General features: G+C 33.5%; 1 protein-coding gene across 1 annotated transcript in view; it reads left to right on the forward strand.

Annotated features, from left to right (window-relative positions):
- The first annotated feature begins 3,630 nt into the window (after positions 1-3,630).
- bard1 (BRCA1 associated RING domain 1) overlaps positions 3,631-13,102 on the forward strand; it is a 32,158-nt gene continuing 22,686 nt past the window's right edge. Inside the window, exons 1-3 of the mRNA XM_073845187.1 lie at positions 3,631-4,638; positions 6,497-6,577; positions 10,557-10,729. Of these exons, the coding sequence (XP_073701288.1) occupies positions 3,631-4,638; positions 6,497-6,577; positions 10,557-10,729 (1,262 nt within the window). The remainder of the gene's footprint in view (positions 4,639-6,496; positions 6,578-10,556; positions 10,730-13,102) is intronic.

Genomic DNA, 13,102 nt, shown 5'->3' on the forward strand with positions numbered 1-13,102 from the left:
CTCATTTCTGATAATACTACACCTGCTTCGGCCATATTACGGCAGCAAACTTCCTTGACTATTACGCCGGAATGGAAGTGTAGTTCCTAATCTTATCAGCCTAGAAACTCGCAGCTTTGCATTTCCACCGGTCTTAGTACACGATATAACTACAGAAGAGTCAAGTTTTAAATACAACAAATATGGAAACTCGTTGGTCATTTTTGAACGCGATGCTATTGGTCTAATAGGATTCAATGATCTATGCTAAGCTATGCTAAAAGTGATATCGCCAGAACAGGAGAACGGCTGAATGGATTTCAAAACGGTAAAAATCAACTTATTAACTCGGGGGGAGTTGGAGAATGAGCCTATTTCCAAAAAAAGTGGAGTGTTCCTTTAACAGCACTAAGATAATAAGAAATAATACAGTGTTGTCTTAGATTGTACTGTTGGCTGCTCAAACTGGGGCTTTTGTTCACAAATAAAGTGAATTACAAAGCCATTATTTGAAACGGTAATATTTTGCACATTTTCTTATAGTTTAACTGTATTTTTGATCACATAAATATAATCATTTGATATTGTTTTGATATATGAATTTTTACATAATATTATATTTACATAATATTTATACACACACACACACACACACACACACACACACATACATTTCTATATATACATTTATAATGATTAATACAATAATTTCATTATATTTAATTATGAAAAGAAATTATAAGATACATTTATATAATTTATACTATTATTTATATATTATTAATGAATTCTATATATCACATAAATGTATGTGATACATGTAGAATAAATGCATGAATTATCATTTTATTATATTTAAAATGAATTATAAAATAAAATTTTAAGATACATTTGTTATTATTGTTTTTATATTAGTTACTCATTTTTAATATATACATTTATGATTATAATTTAATTATTTATGATAAATAAAACTAAGACACTATATATAAAATGACTGTGTATATATGATAAATATGATATATAGAAAAATTCTATGCATTTATAATTATAATTTCATTACATCTTATTATAAATAAATATACAACTATATAATATAAGATACATTTATATAATTTATATTATTAGTATTTTTATATATAATGTATACAATTATAATTATTTTATTATATTTAATTTGATTAATATAATTCTGATAAAACAATGTGTATGTATGTGATAAATATGATATATAGAAATGTATACATTTATAATTATGATATTTAATGATATTTAATTTTTGATAAATAAAATTCTGATAATATACATTTATATAATTTATGTTATGATTATTTATATAATATTTATATATATATATATATATATATATATGTTTATATGTATATATGTGTGTGTATATATATATATATATGTGTGTGTGTGTGTGTGTGTGTGTAATGTATACATTTATAATTATGATCATTTCATTTAATTATTATATATGTAATTATATAAACATAATATATGTAATAAATTTGATATAGAAAATATAATACATTTGATATAGATAATATACACTTTATTTATTATAGTACACTTTATTATTTTATTGTTGTATATATTATTATTATTATTATTTATTTTTAAAGCTTTAGATTTATTAAACTTGTATGTTTTATATATCTAATACATTATATGTTATGATTATATATAGAAGAAATTAAAAAAGAATATATATATATATATATATAAGCAAACAAAAAAATATATCTGTATTTTATATATACATTTATATAAATATTTATCTCCCCCACTGTATTTACCTAACCCTAATAAGTGTATAATCAAATATGTATGTAATCTGTCCTATAGATCCTGTGGAGGACCCCATGCTGCTTCAAACTGGAGTTCCTCCTGAGCCCCTCAGAGTCCTCAAGTAAGACAAGTCTTTCACATCATGACATCAAGTACCAATTATAACCAGAGCTGCGCCACAGCACTTAAATCGGGGAGGCATGTTGAGTTTGGTCATTTGAAAATGTGCACAATTGCTTTCAAATGCAGTTGCTTTGTGCTTTCAGCTTTCGCTTTTGAATTCGCTCACATTCAGGGGAGAGGAAGGGGCAACAGTAACTCATTTGGATGGCTTAGCCTGCGAATTTCCCCTTTGGTGCCGACCCTGATTATAACTTTAATACATGTATATTATTACGTCCCTTAATGTAATGTACTGAACACTATGTACTTCTTCAATTGATGTTCTCTTTTTTTTTTTCTCCAACACACAAACCCCAACTGAACTTTGAGACTGATAATGACTATAATTATGCAATGTAGTTTTCTATAGTAGCTTTAGCAGTTTTCTGTGAGCTCGGGGGGCTGTTGCTGATGGCAGAGAGATGTGCTGTCTGACAGACAGGTCTGTGCCCCAGGGTTCAGGGCGTTTAACGCAGCACAGGAGATTGAGTTGGTGGAGAGGTCATGCTGGTTCAGTCATGCTGGTGCTGCTGTAGCATCAAAGACAACAGCTAGGCAGGAGAAGCGGATAAAACCGCAGAATAAATGTGCTCATTACACCTTTGCACACCAGACTCTGCTTTAGCTCTGTCATCATTACAAGGTTAATGTCAGCAGGGGACATTTAGCCACTACTTAAAGCGATGCCAAAGCTCGCTGTTCTTTTAAAAGTGCAATATATTTTTTTAAGCTTAAGGGTCAGTGACAAATAAGGATGTCTGAGATAATGCAAGGGAGAAATCTAAAAAAAAAAAAAAAAAAAAATACGTTTTTAGTGATTCCATACATTTTTTTTATTTACATTTTCAAATGTGTTTATTTTTTTTAATTTTATTAAAAAAAAATGCAGAATATATAACAAATATTATCTTTACCTTGCAATTTTTCAAGGTTATGTAATATAAATAATAATTAAAATAATAATAGTAATAAATTAAGTAATGTCAAATGGAATAACTAAATGTAAAATGATGTCTATTGTTTTTATTATTCCAGTTAAAATGTATTTTTAAAAATTTATTTACAGTATTTATTTATTTTTTTATTATAAACAGTAATGTTTAATTAGTCTATATATAATAGATGTTAGATAAAATATGGGTAGTTGATAAATAGGCATAAAAATATTTTCTGTAAAACACAATTTTTGAAGAGGAAATGCATACTTATGTAGTGTGAAGTCTGGTCTTTGAGAAAATATAAAGAGTCCCTAACTTCAATTCCTCAATTTTTTTTTTACATTTTTGCTGAACTGTATAAATTTGTCCTACTGTGTGACATAGCAAAAAAAAAATAGCTTGAGAGATTTATCTTCATTGTTAGACATTTGTTTGCATATAGTGTCATTTATTTAATATGAAATTATAATTAACATAATTTTTTCCCTATGACCTGTAGGACATTTTCAAACCAAACTTTGACAACAAGACAAATTTTGCTGATATCCGTTTAAAACTTCAGAAAAATTATAACATTTTAAGATTGGTTTTGCAAGACTCAACTGTTTTGTTTACCATATTTTTAGATAAAAAACAAATCTCTGGTTCTTTTATGTGTCACACCATAGGACATTACGTCACACCATAAGACATTTCGTTACACTAAAGGACAGAAATGGTAGTTATTAAAGTATTTCTATTTTTTCTTTGTTTAGGCATGGTCACCAATACCATGAAGTCAGATGAGAACTCTATCCCTAAGAATAAGAAGAACATCAAAATATGGTTTAGCCCAAAGAGTCGTAAAGTACGCTGTTGCATTGAGAAACCTTCTGGCTCAAATAAATCAAATGAAGTCAATGAAAAGAAAGCCAATGCGTCAGCTTCTTCCAAAGACCTGTCCGTCTTCAACTTCACCTCTTCTTCCCAGGAGTCTGGGTCATCCTCTCCTCCACAAGGGAAGGCAAATAAGGAGAAAATAAAGAAAAAAAGGATCAGTCGAACCTGCAAAACAAACAATGGTGGTCAAAGGCCCGATGCATGGACTCGGACTATGCAAGCATATAAGAGGCTAAAGCTAGAGGCTATCAATCAGCAGTGGGCTTTTGGAAATGAAGGTGCTATAGACAAGGATGAAGAGCATGAGAAGGTGAGCTCTGGGGATGACAACAGGAGGTCCGGTAAGAGAGTTTCTTTCCATTTCCCTCACAGCCAGCCTGAGGAGATTCATAAGGTTGTCCATCAAGGACAGAATCAAATTCCCAGTTCCCAAAAAAGCATCCTAAGCAATTTGGAAGTTGAAGACACTGAGATGCAAAACTTCACAGCTTTGAGTTCACCATATCAGGTTAAACCTGTCACTGATATCCCACAAGAATCCAATAAAAACACTTCAGGTCCTCCTAAGACTTCTCTTCCCAGAGTGCGTAAGAGATCCAGAGAGGATCGGGACAGTGATGATCCACAGAGAACGCCAAAACAACCCAGAACGACTTCAGGGTGGAAGAAGAGATCTTCTAGAGAAGGAACTGCTTCACCTGAAGACCTCTCTCAGAGTCTAAAAACATCCAGACGGTCCAACAAGATGCACAATGTGAATCCAATCACACCTGCTACCCCTAATCTTGGGAGGAAGTCTTCCAGTGTGAGACACAAACTGGCAAGTCCAGCTTACATGAAGAGGAACCACAACGGAGAGACGCCACTGCACTTAGCTGCTGTAAAGGTTTGTGTTCACTTGTATCCGCATGTTGGCAAAATGACATAAATGTGCTAAATTATTCAGTTTCAAGACAGCTTTTGACGTCAAGTCATGGAAAAAATTTTCTTCTACCTTTTAAATGTATGATCGTAATATACAATATACACTGCATTCAAAAGTTTGGAATCAGTAAGATTTTTAATGTCTTAAATGCACATCAAGGGTGTATTTATTTGATCAAAATACAGAAAAAACTGTTATATTGTGAACGAATATAATTGCAATTTCTAATATTGGTTTCCTATTTTAATATGCATTAAAATATAATTTATTTCTGGCACCCAGCACTACATTTTGATCAGCCATTACATGATCTTTCAGAAGTCATTCTAACATGCTGATTTATTATTTCTTTGATTCTGTTAAAAAAGTTAAAAAGAACAGCATTTATTTAAAATAGAAATATTTTCTAACAATAGAAGTCTTTACTCTCACTTTTTATAAATTTAACACAGCCTTGCTAAATAAAAGTATTAATTTCTTAAAAAAATGAAAGAAAGAAAAAAGTACTGTCCCCAAACTTTTAAATAGTAGTGTATATTTATCAAAGAATACTGAAAAAAGTATCACAGATCCCCCAAAAATATTCAGTAGCACAACTGTTTCCAACATTGATAATTAATCTGCATATTCAAATGATTTCTAAAGCATCATGTGACACTGAAGATTGGAGTAATGATGCTGAAAATTCAGCTCTGCATCACAGAAATAATTTATATTTTTGAGGTATATAAAAAAATAGACCTGTTATTTTAAATTGCAAAAATATTTCACAAAAAATACAATATCTGTATTTTTAATCAAATAAATGCAGCCTTGATGAGCATAAGAAACTTCTTTAAAAAAAAAAACATTAAAATTTGTACTGATCCCAAACTTGTATCGGCACTCTATTAATACCATATTGTTTTTTTTAAACTGCTATTCTGTATCGACCGATATTTAATAATTACATATTTGTGCATGCTTTATGCTGTTTTTCCCCCCCCCTGTTTTTTTGCATTTAAAAGCCTTTTTTCTATGGTCTAATGCTCACTTTAATTTAAAATGTAAAAACAGAATAATTTAATAAAGCCATTAAATATAATCTTTAGCAAATTTCAAAATAAATATGCATTTTTCATACTGCAAATTTCAATGTTGTGATGCCTAAATTAATTTGTATCATTGAAAATGTTTGATTTTATTTTTTTAACAACATTTTATAAATACATTTATACAATTCATTGGTGAATCCCTATTTTACTGTATTTTCTGGAAAAAAGTTTCACCTGCATATAAGTTGACCTAATATTGTATTATTACAGTGAGAGATAATGAGCATTAGCTCCCCTTAAATGTAATGGTATACGGAACAAGAATAAAAAAAAGGTGGGAAATAAACCTAAATTCAAGTTACATTTATTATAAACTATTTTTAAGGCCAAACTGAATGTGTGGGAAATGTGCTAAATGAATACACTGGACAAACACAAACTGTAAAAGTTGCATGTGTGGAGATATAAAAACTGAAAACCAAAAAGTACAAGAAGTCACAGGATGTTTAAAAAGAAAAGTCTGTAAGCCACATTCTATAGCTGGATTATATTATTTTAATTAATCCGCCTCTCCTGTCCATGTGACCAATTTGATTGTCACTAACCAGCAGTTTAAATCATTTTTTTTTTTTCAAATCTCGTTTGCTTGTTTCTGAGACTGTTCTTTGTTAGTATTCCAGCAGCGAGTCACTTTGACCACTTAATGATTGATGCTAGGTCAGTGTTTGAGTCTGGTTGATCAATATCTGCTACCTCAGACCTTTTGACCCAGGTCTTCTGTACAGGGTGATGTGGAGGAGGTCCGTAAGCTCCTTGCTCAGGGAGCCGACCCCAACCTGAAGGACAATGCAGGCTGGACACCACTGGTGAGCGAAAAGAATTCACACACGATCCAACATAAATCTTTTACACAGAACAGCCTTGTCTCTTGTTCGAGGTTGTCTGGGCTTAAAATGGTTGGAAAGCTTTTCCCTGTATGTACAGTAATGTATGTTATTCTAGCAGAATGCAGGATGTTCACTGTTGTAATGGTTTTTGTAGATTTTACCATTACCCCTCTGTTTGTGGTGGTTTTTCAATTGTTTATACTGTATATTTTTGTTGAAATCCTCGGTCTTGTGTTTTATTTAATTAATGTAGTATAAGATCAATGTAGCTTTTTGTGTTCGGGAATGGTGAAATGAAATATGAGCACTTGTAATGCAAATTTTGTATTTTTTGCCACATAAAAAAGCTTGTGCAGTATTTTTGAAGTGACAAAATTTCATAAAAAGTTATCAACTAAATTCAGTGCAACAAGCACTACTATTATGACCAGAGCACTCAGAACAAGTTTATTTTATTTTATTTTATTAAGTTGTTGAGTAAACACCACAATATTTACCAAAAGTTTGAACTGTGTAAAGTTGGGGTAAGTTGTCACATGTTAAAGAATATGAATTTTTTCAGTTTAATAATTTGTAATATTTGTTGGCCAAACAAGGTTTTGACATTTTTATGTATCATTATATATATATTTTTTTTCAATTGTTTTGCTGTTTAAATTTTGCTTCAATCTTTCAATAAATTGTTTAATAGCAGGTTTAAGTGTGACAACTTGCTCCATGTAGGCCCGGTTTCATAGACAGAGCTTAGCCTAAACCAGGATTAGGCCATAGTTCAATTAAGACATTTAAAGGAAAAGTCCGGAGTGATATTGACCTAAAGTGTAATGAATCATGATACCGAGTGTGACTTACCTTTCATTGCTCATCTCGCCTTGTCCCATGCACTCCGAAATCTTGCACTAGTTATCCGATGCTCACAACAGGTTGTCGTTGAGGGTGCATCGGGCATCGGACTAGCCATGTAAATAAATCACTGTTTTACACCATTTACGAGGCACACAGTAGCTCCACACTTCATTGGTAGACTTCCAAGGGCCCTGACATTTAAAACGAGATATTGAGAACTTTGAAAAAGCACTGGTAGTTTATTTACAAAAAGATTTATACAGACAATACCTTCAGGAAATTTACCGTTCGCCACCATCTTGAATTTAGTCACGATAAGTCAAGTGACAAGCAGTTATTATATAACTGATTTCCCCCAGTTATTAACCTTTAAATAACTGGGAGAAATCAACCCATGGCAACAGTTTAAAAGTAGACCAATTCTGTGGGGAAAAACGTGGACTTGGCAACCCTGCATCCAACACGAGCTGCTGGAGTTAATGTCATTACACACTGCCTCTGAAACTTTCGTTCCGTCATAAAAAAATTCGGATCGTGTTTGATTTTCTGAATTTTCGCATCCATAATAAGCATTTTGATAAGGATGGCGAATATGAGAAAACTAAAAAAAAAAACGTATACGAAAATCGGACTCAGTGTGCAGTGACCTTTAGATTTGAATGATCACGGGTCGAAAGTAAAGAGAGATGACACAAATAGACTGGAGGATTTGCTGCAATCTTGTGCTCACTGACAAATATCTATTATAAGATGTGCTGCTCCCTTTACACAGAGTGTGCGTTATCGCAAAATCGAAAGTAAACAGCGCGAGCACTCATTTAAAAACGATTTCTATACCCTGCATATTGAAAGTGCGAAAATTGTATACAATATTAGAATATTTGCGGGTGCGCCAATAAGAAAAAAAATATGGAGCTCAACTAAATATTGCGCCAATTTTGTGATTGGCTATGTAGTGCGGGGCTCGGGTCGGGTATGGCTCTGGGTGGGCCAAGTAGGGCTGCACGATAGTGTTGTCACGATACTGGAATTTCTAACTTCGATACGATACCTTGAAAAATATCGATATTCGATACTATATTCGATACTATTTTCGATACCACAGAGGAAAAAAACTGCCACATTATTAAGGAGGTAAATTTATTTTTTAATTTAAAGATAAATATAGTCTAGAACATGACAATAAGGTATATGCATATGTACACTGCTACAGCCCTGTTCAGCTTCTTAGCTTCATTTGAGTTTGTTTCATACTTTATTTGCTGTTCAAATATAACTGGTAGTGTAGGTCGTAAACTTTTTTTTTTCTTTTTAGACCACACTTTTAAAATTGACTGAACTATCTAACTAATCTTAGAACTGCTCTGTAGCAACTCTTACATATTGGCTTGCTTGTGTACTTCGGCTTTCCATGTTCATTTGTTTCATATCCGAAATATTTCCAGATAGCACTCCTGCTGTGTTCTTTATCAAACAAAGCCGTTCACGGGGCACCGCACTCGCCTTACTATTCGCTTCACTTGAATGAGACGAGACAGGCACTGCGGTCTTTGTGGAAAAGTGAAAGTGACAGCTCGGCTAGTATCGATACTTCGGGAAATTAGTATTGGTATCGTTCAGATATTTCAGTATCGATATTTATCGAAATATCGATATTTTTGACAACACTACTGCACGATTAATCGCACGATGTTGTGAGGCGCGTTTAGTCAATGAAGCCGGTACTTTGATTAGTAGTAAATCTCCATCAGGGCCAAGCTTCTGATTGGGTGGCCGTGGAGCCGGGCCTGTAAGGAACTATAGAACTAAGAGCATTCTAGAAAGAGCTTTGTGATTGGATGGAAATTTCAAGCATCATGCAAGGACATGCAACTGATATGAATATTGGTTGGACGTTTAGGGGGGAGTATGTGGGAGTATTTGGCCGCTATTCGCGGAGAATTTAGTAACGTCAATGATTCTAATAAGCTCAGGCCAGTCGCGTTCGGCTCGCTCCCGCTCAATTTGTGATCCGCTGTATAAATCCTTCGGCCGGCCGACCGGGAAAAGTCCCGGTCGTCCCGATTGCCACTCCGCCCCTGGTATAGGCTCCAGGCCCGACCTTTTTTCACGATGTTTCACCAGTCGTTTAATGGCCACTCCCCTTTTACCTACCACCTGCAAAGCTGATACGAATATGTTTTACTTTTTTATTTACAACAAGATATATAGTATAAGGACAGGTATTCAGACCACAACTGAACGTTTGAAGAAAATTTAATGCCTTATTATTTAGAATTAGCTATTATTGATGTAAATGCAGCCGTTCAAGGCACACAATTGATTTATTACGGTATTGACGGTATTAGAAAACCCATGTCATAGCGCAATGTCACACCGGTGATGACTATGACACCGGTTTACCGCCCACCCCTAATGCTTACCCCATATAAACAAAAGGTCAGTGTGTTTTCAGCGAACTGTATTTTTTCTTTACTAGTACCAGTACTGTAGCTTTTTTCTTTCTTTCTTTCTTTCTTTCTTTCTTTCTTTCTTTCTTTCTTTCTTTCTTTCTTTCTTTCTTTCTTTCTTTCTTTCTTTCTTTCTTTCTTTCTTTTTTTGTAGCCAAGACTCTACTTTTTGTGCCTCTACAGAAATGTACTTAAGTAAACATACACAGTGAATTATTCTGTGAACCCTGCAAGTGTGACCCGTAGATCAGGTTCCTTATGCTTGAAATTGTATGTTACAAATGTACTTTACAGTTTAAATAATGTATCATTATTTCTTTCACATTACAGTATGCTATTGAGAATTAGGAATGGGGATTCTTAACAGCTGAATCATAAATCTTCAATGAAAAACCTTTCACAACCGAATAACAATGAGCCGCAACATATTCTAAGTTTCTTAAAGAAAAATCTCTGTGAATATATAACTGCATTTCCCCTTAGTCATAAATTCCACAGGTCTAGCTTAAAGGCCTTTGCCAAGCTGTTTATACTGGAGAATTATTGGGTCTGAACTATTATAATAATGCTATTGCTCTTATAATTCTTCATGATATGGCAGAACATTGTTATATCTTCTACCAAGGCAATTATGTATTGTATTTGTGTTTTTGTTTTGCAAGCATGAGGCTTGTAATCTTGGTCACCTGGGAGTGGTGGAGGAACTGCTCCAGCAGGGGGCGCTGTTGAACACTCCAGGCTATCAGAACGACTCTCCACTGCATGACGCCGTGAGGAATGGTCAGATAGCAGTGGTCAAGCTCTTGGTTGAGCGAGGCGCGTCCCAAAGTGTCCTGTGAGTACTTGACCGCACATTCACTCACCTGATCAAAGACTCGCTCACTCACCAATCACAAACACTTGAAGCTGAGGTTTGATTAGAGATCAGATTGATGTTTCTATAAACAGCTTTGCGTTAAAGTAAACCCAATCAGGCCAGATAGTAGTTTTTCTTTCCTTATGATTACTACCAACTTTTTTTTTTATTATTATTATCAATTTTTGCTGCTTAGTATTTTTGTGGAAACTGGATATGAAAAGTTTTGAATGAGATATATATATAAAGATAGATGGGTATGAATATAGACTTTTTCATATTATAATAAAACTTTTTTTAACCATTTGATAATGACTGTTCTTAAAGGAGAACTCCGGTGTGACCTAAAGTGTATTGAATCATGATACCGAGTGTGAACTTACCCTTCATAGCTCATCTCGGCTTGTCCCCTGCAGTCCGAAATCTGGCACTAGTTAGCCGATGCTCACAACAGGTTGTCAATGAGAGTCAATAGGGCATCGAAGTAGCCATGTAAATAAATCACTGTTTTATGCCATTTACGAGGCACAAAGTAGCTCCACACTTCATTGGTAGACTTCCAAGGGCCCTGACATTTGAAATGAGACGAACTCAGAAAAAGCACTAGTAGTTTATTTACAAGACGATTTATACAGACAGTACTTGCAAGACAAAATCCGGTCGCCGCCATCTTGAATTTAGTCACGATAAGTCGAGTGTCGAGCAGGAAGGAAACTACAACCTGATAAGTTGATAACCTGATAAGTTCGTTCCTGCTCGTCACTCGACTTATCGTGACTAAATTCAAGATGGCGGCGGCCGCTAAATTTCTTGCAGTTACTGTCTGTATAAATCTTCTCGTAAATAAACTACCAGTGCTTTTCATGAGTTCTCAATGTCTCGTTTTAAATGTCAGGGCCCTTGGAAGTCTACCAATGAAGTGTGGAGCTACTTTGTGCCTCGTAAATGGCGTAAAACAGTGATTTATTTACATGGCTACTTCGATGCCCTTTTCACTCTCATTGACAACCTGTTGTGAGCATCGGCTAACTGACCCCAGATTTCGGACTGCAGTGGACAAACCGAGATGAGATATGCAAGGTACGTTCACACTCGGTATCATGATTCAATACACTTTAGGTCAATATCACACCGGAGTTCTCCTTTAATGTTTATGTATAAATGTATACAATTTTTGCTGTATTTACTGTCACTTTTGATCAATTTAATGCATCCTTGCTGAATACAAGTGTTCATTAATTAAATTAAATTAAATTAAATTAATGATTTTATTTTATCTATTTGTTAAAGTCTTTGGACCAACCAGTTAAATAATAACTGTCTAAATTAAAAGTAAAATTCTTATTTGATGATTATATAATTATTTTATTTTACAATTTTTTGTACACAAACCAAAAGAATAGGATTTGTCATGAATGAATACATCTAGAATCAAACTAGGGGTGGGCAGTATGACCAAAATCGAATATAAAATCTAATCTAATAGTAATTTTATTTCATAGTAACAATATATATCACAATATAGTAATGTTTGTTTTAAATAAGGTCTTGTGGTATCAACATTTTTTGATACCATAGAAATTTCATAATTCCTGTCACCAGTGTCAATATCACAAAAAATTAATACTAGCCTAAATTAAAACAAAACAAAACAAAAAAACTCATGCTCACTGAAGACAAGTAAACAGTCAGTGATTAACTAAGAATAAAATACAATTTACAAGCAATCAGGCAAAAAACTACAGTAGAACAAATAAATAATAAATGCTACATACGATGTAAAAAGTAATTAAATGTATAAATGCACTGCATAGTCTGCACTGTGTAAATGAAACATATATTTCTTCTTATTAAAGTCACAAAAGTAATTTAGTCGAAAGTAGTGAGAGATTTTCTCTCTATAATCGTTTGATTAACATAAATGACAGACAGCAAGAATATTATTAGACTGCTGTCACTTAAAAAGTTGCCCCAGTCCAATATAGTCTTACACATGATTTCTTTCTCAGCTGTTTGCTTTTACTTAAGACCTACATTACTGTGTATATGAGGATACTTGCAAAGATGAGCATTTTGACACATACAAGAGTGTGTATTTAACTGTTCAACTGTTTGTAAAGCGCAATGATTAAAACTGTGTGCAAATGATACGTAACCACATTAAGTACATTGCGCTTATTTTTTTAATGTAAGTACATAACGCCTAATATAAAGTGTGACCTGTTTTTGTGACCACATAGCACAGCAATGTCACGTGAGTGTGTAAATGCAATGGAGACCATAATCCAAAATCTCCACCAGTTGACAAATTTTCCACGGTTAATCATGTCTACCGGTATATTGCCCAACCCT

The sequence above is a fragment of the Garra rufa genome, chromosome 8, assembly GCF_049309525.1.
Source record: "Garra rufa chromosome 8, GarRuf1.0, whole genome shotgun sequence".
NCBI lineage: Eukaryota > Metazoa > Chordata > Actinopteri > Cypriniformes > Cyprinidae > Garra > Garra rufa.